The 12,314-nt window shown below is 40.4% G+C and overlaps 1 protein-coding gene across 1 annotated transcript in view; it reads right to left on the bottom strand.

The window, feature by feature from the left end:
- PAX7 (paired box 7) overlaps positions 1–12,314 on the bottom strand; it is a 227,596-nt gene that overhangs the window by 92,439 nt on the left and 122,843 nt on the right. The window contains exons 6-7 of the mRNA XM_029579010.1: positions 3,467–3,632; positions 285–475 (exon numbers count right to left, since the gene is read on the bottom strand). Of these exons, the coding sequence (XP_029434870.1) occupies positions 285–475; positions 3,467–3,632 (357 nt within the window). The remainder of the gene's footprint in view (positions 1–284; positions 476–3,466; positions 3,633–12,314) is intronic.

The raw sequence follows: 12,314 nt of genomic DNA, 5'->3' as shown, positions 1-12,314 counted from the left end.
GTGTCGTGGGGGGGGAGGGGCAGAGCTGCGCCTTAGCTCCTGCTGGTTACATATTCATTTGTAACTTGGATTGAAAACCCCTTTCTTGCTGATTCCTTATCAAAAGAACCCAAAATAGCTTGTGACATGACATGCTCCCTAATAAAATAATTGGACGTACCATAAAGACATTTTAAAGAATCAACCATTTCTGCTGCTAAAACAAAAAATGTAGCTACACAAACTCTGCGAGGTAACCATGAAATCCAGCATGCCTGCATTTTCCAGTTGCTCTCAGATCTTACCTGTGGAGAAAGTCCATTGCTGACAGGATTCATGTGGTTGGTAGGACCCCCAGGGTTCATGAAAGAGTCAGAATAGCTGGAGAAACCATGCCGCGCTCCGTAAGCAGAGCTGCTTTCAGCTGATGTCAGTCCCCCTTGGTGCATTGAGGATGGAGGGAGAGGCTGGGGTCTATGCAAAGTGCTTCCTCCCTCTGTAACGAAAATAGCCACATGACATCAAGCATAGGAAACAAGGCTCAACATTATCATGAGCATCGTTATTTATATCAATAATCACAGAAGAGAGCAGAATTATGAGCCCCTAGATATTGGATGACATTTCTTTCTATCAAAAGCTCTTTTAATTATATTTGCCACTCTTCTTGATTTAGGAACGTCCTCAGTCTTATAATATCCTCTCAGACTCTGCACCCAGGGAGGCTAATTTTATAACTACGTGTGGTCAGATAAAGTCTGTGTTTACCTTTCACCTGCACTTTACCCTGAGTTTGCAAAGTGAACTTATGTGCACAAATGTGCTTTGACAATCAAAAAAGTATGGGGTGAAATTTTAAAGCATTTACACGTGTTAATTCAGCCTATATGCACATTAGTGGATTGTATCCGTGTACATGCTATTTTAAAAACATCAAAAGTACGTACGTATTTTCAGTTGGTCTCGTATGCACATTTATGTGCAAAAAAAGGAGCTATAGGCAAGTTGCTAATTTAGAAGAGATGCACGCATGTATATTTATCAACTTATTTGCGTAATTTTGCGCCTGTTACTTATCTTGATTGATACTAGATTCGTTAACTGTTTGCTGTTGGTTGGGTGGGAGGTCTAGATGAACTGGGGAGCATTCAGAGTGAAGAACTAGGAGGTTCTCAATGACCTGGAGAAGGACCGGGTAAACGGGTGGAGGTTTCGGCAAGTTGGTGATTTCAAGTACAAGCGTGCGTTTTAACCGCCGCACGTACACAGGGTTTTATGTGACGTCTCTGTTTCAACAGGGTTTTATATGAGCAAGCTGTGATTTCTTTTCACGTGTGGAATATACGTGTGTATGTTTTGAAAATAGGTAGGAAAAGGATGCATGTTCCAGGCATTGAAATAAGCGATTTCAATACATCGCAGTTATTCGGTGTGGGTAGACATATGCGTATTTTAGAAGCTGTGCGTACCTCATACGCACAGGTTGTAAAATACTGCCGTATATTTGTGCATGGCCACGTATGCGCGTATATGGGGCCGAGTGGAGTTCTTCGACAGTTACTCTCTATCTGTCTAATTTTAAAAAGGACACGCGTGCGCCCATAAACACACAATATCGGCACTCGAGCAGAGATATGCTGCAATTTTATATTGTACGCACACATCCACGCATGTCATTTAAGATACCCCACTGCGCGCATTTTTAAGAGGTGGCTTGAGTAAATGTCCCACACATAGTACCATCAGGGTTTTAGCAGCCTTTACACGCATACGCTCAAACAAGGGGAAAACCAGTTTGAGAGAAACAGAGAGAGCCAAAATTACGCAAATAACACTCTATATATCTCCCACTGTAAGAGGGGCACTTTCAAGTCAGGGTGGGTTTGGGGGGTGGTGCGATGTTACATTGGTGCACTACAGACTCTTGCACCCTGGCCATGGGAGAGGGAATGAAGGACTTGAACAGATAAATGTAAATTGGTTATTTATTCTCTCAGACAATAGAAGGACTAAGGGGCACTCCATGAAGTTAGCAAGTAGCTCATTTAAAACAAATCAGAAAAATCTTTTTTTTCACTCAACGCATAATTAAGCTCTGGAATTCATTGCCAGAGGATGTGGTTACAGCAGTTAGTGTAACTGGGTTTAAAAACAGGTTGGATAAGGTTCTGATGATTCAAACCAACCCTGAGCTGAAAGTGCCCCTCTCACAGTGATAGATATATATAGTGTAATATTGTCTCTCCTACAGTGCACTCTCTCGCTCTCTTCCTCTCCCCCCCCCCCCCCCCCCCCCCCCCCCGCCAAGTATATATGGTAATTCAGCAGTCTTGAAAATCCCTAAAACTTGAAATACCCAGACTTGCTTCTCATCAGGGCTAGCAGTAAAATTACATGATTAACACGATGATGTGTGCCATGGTCAGCTTTTCTAAAATTCAGAGTTATATGCGTAATTCTTGGCCCCGCCCCTTTCCCACCCCCTTGTTCTTGACGCATACATGGGTATATGTACGCGCATATTTTGTGGCTTCTTTTATGCATAACATTTTTATTAACATGGTAAGATTAACAGAAACAAAATGTAACCAGAGATGCGATTTTTCCTTATGCACCTGCATTGCTCGTGCACGGCCCACATACAGGTGTATTGTGAGAGATGTTAATTAGTTATCTTCATATATTGCTTGCCATTTATATGCATAAAATCTGGTTTAATACATGGACACGGCTTTGAATATTCAGCCCGTGGTGGAACAGGCCGAATCTCAGTGTTCTCTGCCCCAAACCCTGTAGAAGAGTGAAATGCTCAAAAATTCAGGTGTCTCCTATGCTAGACTCATGGTTCTACCGTGGATGGGGAAAGTGATGTTTAAAGGAAATATCTATGGCCCAGATTCTTTGCAAGGGTTTGCTTCCCAGTAGCCATCAAGGTCATGATTTAATTTGCTGAGTCTATATCGATACAGGTGGGTGTTGCACTAGGGCAGTCACTTTCAGGTCATGCCATGAAAATGGTGTAATGGTGAGAAAAAAATAGGTTTATCCTGGGGTCCCCTGTGAGAAGCATCGTTGGGAGGATAATTGTATAACTAATCTGCAAAAGTTTGCTTTGAAAATTTTTTGGGCAATTGGCCTGGCTCGTACCCAGGTTACCTCTCACAAATTTACGCCTGCTTTTCAGAGGGCGTAACTTGCGTGGGTTAATTTATGCGCATACTTTTTAAAATCAAAAAGTATACGGGTATGAAAGTTCCAGCTCTGTCCCCCAGAATGCCTTTCCCCATGTCATGTAAAAATACCCTCGTAACCAGGTTATGCGCGCACTTTACGCACACTGAGCCCCAGGTTATTTTCTGAAGGCCACTTACACGCACAAAACCCAAATTGTAATGTCTAACAAACTGCTGGTGGAAGGAAAAGATGAAAATGAATAAAAGGGGAATATACTAAGGAGCAGCTGATCCCTCTGGAGCCCCTGACTCACCTTGGGAAATTGTGGTGGCTGAGTAGGTTGAATCTGGCAGTTGATAGGGTGGTAAAGTTGGCATTCCAGTGGGTGGAAACCCTCCAGGCAGCAGGTGATTGAAAGCTGCCAGCTGATTTGCGCCTGCCTGTTTACGCCACCTGGCTCTCCGGTTACTAAACCACACCTGCAGGCGTACAAAGGGGAAAGAAATAGCACGCTAGTTAATAATGACGCGCGTTTCGGCTGCACTCCAAACACTTTTGAGTTTCTTTGACTTCGTTCCTCTTCCTAGCACAGAAATAATTTTAAGCCTGAATAACCTGCGGTTGGGAAGTTAGGCCTAATCTGCCGAACCTCTTTATGATTATAGGGGTGCAGAATAGATAATGCCTCCACTGGGAGGCTGTTCCGTGCATTCACCACTCTTTCTGTGAAGAAATAGTTTCTGCTGCTATTTCTAAGGAAAAGCTGGAGATCAACGGGGATCTATGGCAATGTAACAGGAAGTAAATTGGAAAGACTGGCTGAGCCTGACAGACCTTATCTGCCATCATATTTCTAATAACCTTCATTTAGTTAGTTGCATGAAACAGTGATGAATGAAATGATACCTCTTCTTAAACATTTTAAAATGTATAACGGGCTATTATTAGTACAAAAATAAAGATACATGTTAATCAAAGTGAACTTGTCAGTATTTTAACTTTTAATGTATTGGTTTAAAGAAAAGGAGAAAGAGAGAGAGAAGATGAAATATGAACCTCAGGTTCCACTTTCAAGGTTCTCTAGAAAAATCTGTAATAGAGTAGATGCACCAGAAGGGCTGAAAATAAATAAAGGGGACTTGAAAAAACTAGATAATACAACTAGACAATACAAAGTTAAAACAGGAAACAGTGAATCAAAAGCAATCCCCTGACTCAAGGTGTCCCGCAAGGATCCACTTTATCATCCACACTTCTCAACATATACCTACTCCCCTCTGTCACCTCCTCTCGGAACTTGGTTTTCCACATTTTATATATGTGGATGATGTTCAATTACTCATACCTGTGACCGACACCCTACCCAAGGCCATCAATACATGGGAATCCCCCTCCTCCCAATCAACAATCTACTATCTAATATCAACCTTGCCCTCAATACCACAAAACGGAGCTCATGTCCATCTCTCCTCATAACGTCCCTAATAACCTTTCCCCGCCCTTTACGCCCCCTCCTGCAATTGCGTTTTCACAACATGTCTGAGACCTAGGTGTCACACTAGACAACCAAATTAATCTGAAAAAATAAATTAACTCTAACCTAAAAGAGTGCTACTTCAAACTGCACACCCTTAAAAAATTAAAACCCCTCTTTCACCTCAATGATTTCCTTACAGTACTTCAAACCACCATCTTCTTGAAAATTGATTACTGTAACACCCTCCTTTTAGGCCTTCCCAAAAACTCAATCCACCCCTCCAACTGCTCCAAAATGCTGCTGCCCGCATTCTCACTAATAACCACAGAAATGAACATATCTCCCCTGTCCTCAAGGAATTACACTGGCTCCCAATCTCATCTCAAATCCTATACAAGACTCTCACCATCATACATAAATCACTATATAACCATAATATGCATTGGTTCAATGACTCCTTACTATTTCGCACCACCACAAGACCCACCAGAAATCAATATCTGGCAACACTACACACCCCGTCACCCAAACTCACTAACCTCGCTACAACTAAAGATCGTGCACTTTCCATAGCAGGACCAAATATTATGGAATACTATGCCTGTAGAACTACGCCAAGAACTCAGCCCAAAAAAATTTAAACAGAAATTAAAGACATGGCTATTTAAGCAAGCATATACATGAACTACCTCTTCAACCCCCTTTCCTTGCAACACCCTACATTAAGCTCTCTTTCCTCGCATTCCAACCTATCCTACCAACACCCTACATTAAGCTCTCTTAAGACAAATATTGCCCCCTTTCAATCGCCCTTACCCACTCCTGTTATCTTCCCCCTAATTGGCTACTGTCTTTACTGTATATGTATATATTTAGTCTCTTGCTTATACTGTAAATAGATATTATCGCCGTATTACAATTGCAATCACTGTTCTAGATTTAGTTCTAACTTGTATCTAATATTCAGTTATATGTAAAACCTTTAATGCTACTTTCATGTTCAATGTAAACCGATGTGATGCTCACAACGAACATCGGTATATAAAGAATCTTAAATAAAATAAATAAATAAGATAAATAGTCTAGAATTTTGAATAAGAGCTTCAAAGCTCAGTCCTATGCACCTTAAAGGTGCAGGGCAATAAGTTCAAATCTTGCCACATCCCTTTGAGTGAAAACACAAAGGAAAGTGAAAAGACTACACTGGTCAAATGTTTTGTAAGGTAATTGAGAGGATGGAAGCATTTCAGAGAAGTTCTACAAAAATGATTTAGGGCCTGCAACACAAACCCAACAAGGAAAGGTTTAAGTCACTCAAAATGTACTCACTGAAGGAAAAAGAGAAAGGAAGGATATAACAAAAACTAGGGATGTGCACTCATTTGAAATAGATGGATAAACATAATCAAGTCAATTTTAAAAGGCCCGTGCATGCAAATACCGGCCGGGCTGGGCCCTGTGCGTGCCGAGCGCATTTTAGAAAGTGCCCGGCCACGCATGTAACTCTCAATACGCACAGAAGTGCTGTGCCTGAAGAAAGGGGCGGGCCAGGGGTGGGGTCTGGGTGGGGAGTGGTGGGGACAGGCCGGGACAGCATTATTAGATGCTGTCCCAGGGAAGCGCATGCCAGCAGCCGGCCGGTGCATGGAGTTTATTTCTGCTCCGTAGGAGCAGTAAGTATAAAAACAAAAAAATTGGGGATATCTAGGGTAGGTTTAGGGGTTGGGGAGGAGAGGGGAAGAGAGAGGAAGGATAGGGCTAGGGAACTTCCCTCCCAGACTGGAAGGGAACTGGGCAAAGGCCCAATTGCATCCCGCGCGATTGTTTTAAAATCCCATCCCTGGACGCGGAGGAGGCCACCCGCCCACACATGCGTGTGCAGACATTAAAATCCGGCATGTAGTGCATGCGGGAATCGTATTTTATAACATGTGTGCACTGATGCACACATGTTATAGCTGTGTCCATGTGCATGTGCCGGGAACTGCACGCACATGGATGCTCGTGAGGGCTTTTTAAAATCTACCCCAATAAATGTGGGCAGATTTGTTCCATTTCTGGCTACCTGAAATGAATGGAGGGGTCCCACAAATGAAAAATAATCTTTATCCCATTTGTTTATATTTCCCATTCATTCTTATGACCCATTGATGTCTATGGCTGTATATTGCTGAGGAAAAACAACAACTGGCAACTACAGCAACCAGTTCTTTGTTGGGAACATCATCTCCTAAAAGTGTGAAAAGGAAGGTTCTTATGTATGTTTGTGTTTATTGAGATAATACACAGTTCTGTAAAATAAAATAATATTAAAATGTATTCTCTCATTCTCTGTTTAGCACTTACTGCTTGTGATTGGACAAGGGGCTTGAGCTGATGTCATAAAACATACCTTGTTTCTCTGTCTCTCCCTGTTTGCTGCTTTCAGTGTTCTTCTGATCTTCCTAGCATCTGTGTTACAGCTTCTAAAGAGACTAGACTTTCTTGTTTTGAATATGTTTTGTTTTTTCAAATAAATACTAAACTGTTTTTTGGGACTTATAATCAAGTGGTGTGTGTGCATTCTTTATGTAGACTATTACTTTGAAAACAAATGTTGACCACAGCCTTCAAACATTGGATTATGGGCCCAGATACCCAGTAAGTAGCTTTTATTTAGACTGTAATAGGTCTTAAACACAGAACATGTTTTTGCCAGGCTAGAAAGTTTCATAAGAAAAAATATTTTTTGTGCAACATGACTTGAGCTAAAATGGATGACCTTGTGATGCTAGAAGATGGGAAAATACAATCCTGCATGGTCAACCACGATTTGAACCCTCTTCAGCAAAATGGACATTATGGATGCACTTCAAAGACTGCCCAGTTGAGAGAGAAACCAAGCAGCAGTGGGAAAGGCATGAAGTCAAGCTTAAATCAGAAATCATCCTGCACATAAGTGATGACATCTTAGAGCTAATTGCAGATCTGCCTACAGGGAAAGAGATATGACAAGGAGACATTTGCACATGTGTCTATGGTTTCTACATCTATAATTTCCCAAAAACTGTTAAGTACAAAGCTAACAGAATAGGAGAATCGACTATACATGTGTCAGAATTCATATCAATGCAAAAGACTCTTAAAAATTATGCTAATTTGCCAAATGGGCGCATAAAGGAATTTTATACTCCACTCACTACCTCAGAGTGTAACCTGAGATCTCTCTGAAACAAGTAATAGCCCTCTTAAAACATGCAGTCAGCTACAAGAGCAGAAAAGTTCAGAAAAAAACGCATAATGTTTTTACAGCAGAAATAAGAGATGTAATGTGTTATCTGTATAAGAAGAAAGAACATGTAAAAAGACATTGCAAACTAAATAAAGACAATGTTAGAACTGCTTTTACCAGCAGAAAACCAAAACCCTTTGAAGAAGGGAAGAGGAAGCCTCTAAACAGTAGTAAGGCAAGAACACAGATCAAAAAGAAAATGTCAGTTATGATCTTAACAGACAAATGTTTGCTGAAGTTAGCAAACAACCAAAATCAAGATAGCAAACACAGATACTATCTGGATTCTAATGCCTCATACAATATGTGTACAATGAAAGTACATTCATCTATTTAGACATATGCTATAAAGCAGAGATTTGCCTTGCAGATGTCAGACCTGTTGAAACAAAGGAAAAAGGAAAAATCCAGATAAGTTACTTGATTGATTAGGAGGAAGTTAGAATTGTTGTGATTATGGATGCTTATTGGACTCCTGAACTGGATAGGTATTAGCTAAGTCTTTGTTACATGATGGAAAAGGGTTGCAAAATCCATCTCAAGAACAATGAATGCATAGTGAAGAGAGATGGTGAGATTTGCTAAAAGAAATGAAAACAAATGCAAACTTACTTGAAATGTTGCAGACAGGTGCAATGCAATTAAGGCTTGCTTATGGCACAAGTGCTGTGGACATGTTAATTATGAACACCTAAACAAGATCGGAAGAGAGAAATTTGCAGATGGGTTTGACCTTTGCAACTGCAAATATAATAAAAGCAAGCCCTGTGAATGCTGTTAAAAGCAAAAGCAAAATGAAACTCATTTTCTGTGCTGCAAACAAAAGAGAAGAAACAGACACTGGATCTGGTTTGTGGACTCCTAGCAATAAAATTAAAGGGTGGCAAGAACTATTTTCTTATTTTTGTGTATGCTCTATAAAGTACACTAACATCTATCTTTTGTCAAATAAAAGTGTTTTTGAAAAGTTTAAAAATTACTGATGTCAATATTCAAACCTGGTCATTTAAGTAACAGCCGGATTTAACTTATTCAACTAAGTTATGAGGTATATTCAGCACCATGGCTAAGTCACTGAATATATGCATATATGTGTGTACTTAGCCATATAAGATAGATAACTTATATGGCTAAGACTCAATATTGCTCTGCCCTGATCCACCCACTACACGCCCACATGTTATGTGGCTAAGTTTTTAGTCATATAAGGGACTTATGCAGCTAAGTAGCAGCCACTGAACATGGGTGTGGATTCAGTGGCTGCTACTTAGCTGCATAAGTCCTGCTTATGTAGCTAAATTGTGCTGAACTCATTTTGATCTCACTGTGCCTATTTTGAAAATAAATTTCAGTGAAAAATTAAAGGGTTTAGAACTAATAAATGAGGGAAATTCTACAATAAATAAATAAAGGAATTTCTAAAAGAAAACAGCTTAAAGCATGAAAAAACTATAAGCTATAGCCCTGAACAGAATGGACAGGCAGAAAGAAAGACTCAAAGATTGCCAGACATGACCAGATGTCTACTCTTTCATGCACATGATTTTTGGGGTAAAGCAATCAGTGTTGCAACCTGTTTACAGAATCACCTACCAAACAAGAGTTCAGATAAAATACCTTATGAGCTGTGGAATGGGTGCACGTCTAATTTATCTCATCTGAGAGTGTTTGGCTGTGAAGCTTATGTGTATATTCCCAAAGAGAAGAGAAACAAATTGCAGTATAGGAATGAATTGGGACTCATGTTGGGATATGCAGTAGGAACTAAAGGTTTTAGAATCCTGGATCTCAAAACAAAAGAAGTAAAAATATGCAGTGTTCCTATTTTGATGAAAAAGGGGATGAACCAAGATGAATCACAAAGCCTTGGATCTGAAATAACAAAAGCAAGAACCACAAGTAGCATATGGCTCTACCCAGTAAGAGATCAAGAAGGAGCTACTGAGCAATAGCTGATGATACTGACATGCAAGCAGAGGCATGCACAGTTGCCAGTGATAATGACCTACAAGAAGAAGAATATGCAGATGTTTTCCCTCAAATAGAGAACTTCACAGTCTCAGAACCTGAGGAGCATGACAATGATAATCCCGCAGAAGGCAATGCAGCACTTATAGAACCAGAGCCAAATCTAAGGAGATCTAAAAGATCAAATAAAGGAAATCCACCACAATGCATGTGTTGCACAATTCAAGAAAAAGATGCGTCTGAACTGACTTCGTGGAGAATAATTGAGAATATGCCTCCTGCTGAGGCAGAAACATGGGGAAATGCAGCAAAAGAAGAAAGAGAGGCTCTTCATGAAAATAAGACATGGACACTGACTTAAGTTGCCAAGCGGCATGCAAGCTCTAGGATGCCATTGCATTTTTAAAACTAAGTAGGATTCAGAAAGAAATGTGCAAAGACACAAGGCATGATTGATAACCAAATACTCCATGCATAAATATGCTGCTGACTTCAATTAAACTTTTGCACCCGTTGTGAAGAACACAACCATAACAATCCTGCTTAGTGCGGCAGCAAGCAAAAATTTGCAAGTGGAAACATTTTGACATAAAGACTGCATTTCTGTACGGTGAGCTTAAAGAAGAAATTTATATGTGTCAGCCACCAGGATTTGAAGAACCAAACAGAGACTGGTGTGTAAATTACACAAATCTATATATGGCCTAAAGCAAGCTGCTAAAGCATGGGCTAGAAATTCTGAGAAGCATGGAATTCAAGCAAGGAGAAGCTGAGCCATGTCATTATTCTAGACATAAAAATGGAAGATGGATATACATTTTGGGCCTGATTTTAAAAAGCATTTACTCAAGTAAAACTGGGCTTTATTCGAGTAAGTGCACTTTATTCGAGTAAGTGCTTTTGAAAATTGCTACAATATATGCCATTGAACTGTCCATAGAATTTACTTGTGTAGATGCATTTTACTCGAGTAAATGGCTTTTGAAAATTGCTACAATGGTAGTTACATTTATGCGTGTAACTCCTTTTGAAAATTACCCTCTTTATGTTATGTAGATGACCCGCCTGTATGCTATGAAAAGAATGATAACAGTTCAGAGATCATAGTAAACAAAGACGTGGAAGGAAAATTGCTAGGAATTATGTTACTATCTAGGGATTGAGCTGCAAAAGAATCAAAATGGGTATTAGCTGTTGAATCAAAGACAAAAGATTAAAGATCTTGCAGATTTTCTGGGTCTAGCACTAGCACTCCCATGGAACCAGGCTACCAAAAGGGAGGTAGAAGGAAAAAAAGATTTAGCAGGAATAATCATTACAGGACAACAATTGGGAAACTTCTCTGTATTGCAACAATATTCAGACCCGACATAGTCAATGCTATATCTGCTTAGCAGAAGAGCAGTGAAAAGGCTGGGAAGATATGTGAAAGAGATAAACTTTAAACTGAAGTTACCCGCCACTGAGAGTTCAGATTTGATTGGGTATGTGGATGTAGATTACGGAGGAGACAGGAGGGATAGAAAATAAACAACAGGATATGTTTACTTTCACAAAGATGTAGCTATCACATGGTCAAGCAAGAAGCAGACAGTTGCGGCTTTGTCTTCTACAGAGGCAGAGCAAATTGTCAGAGAATTTGCAATGTGGTACAAGTTATTCTGGGACTTTGGGATTGATCAATGGACCCCGATACAGCTTTCTGAAGACAATCAAGGGTGTATCAAAACAGCGAACACAAAACAAACCAGGCCAAACATGCAACATGTGAACATAAAAGTACACTACACAAAGGAAATGTGTGGAAAGGGATTGGTTAAGCTGAAATACTGCCCCTCAGAGAACATGGTGGCAGATATATTAACTAAGCCTTTGTCCAGAGATCGCTTCTTGGCCCGGCATGATGAACTGGGACTAAAGTAATAATGGACAGCAAATGTGCAGAGTTGCTGAGAAGGGGAATGTTGGGAACATCAGCTCCTAAAATTGTAAAAGGGAGGGAAGATTCTTATGTGTGTTTGTGTGGTTTTCTGCTCTAGCCCAAAAGATTTTCTCGGTCATCCTCACACTCTCTTAATATAGACCATAGCTAAAGCAGCTGACAAGAGACACCCTCGGCCCAAGCCAGCAAAGGAGACCCCAGAAAAAATTTGTGGGACACACTATCTTGCCTATTAAGGACATGGACTCAGGCATATTGGGCACACAAGTCCTCAGTCTGGCCAGACCTAGCCAAGGAGCATTTTCTTTCCTGCTCACCAATCAGCACACCCAGTGAAGATGTCTTCTCAATGACAGGGGACATTGTAAGCTGTCATTGCTCAAGGCTGGTGCCAGAGTGGATGGAAAATCTGGTTTTTTTTGCCTTTGCTTAGGTTTCCAGAATTTCCATGCAAGTAACAAGATGACTGAAAGCTTTGCTGCTGCTGTGACTAATCTGCCATG

This window comes from Rhinatrema bivittatum, chromosome 15, assembly GCF_901001135.1.
Source record: "Rhinatrema bivittatum chromosome 15, aRhiBiv1.1, whole genome shotgun sequence".
Taxonomy (NCBI): domain Eukaryota; kingdom Metazoa; phylum Chordata; class Amphibia; order Gymnophiona; family Rhinatrematidae; genus Rhinatrema; species Rhinatrema bivittatum.
This window is presented reverse-complemented; position numbering and strand designations above follow the sequence as displayed.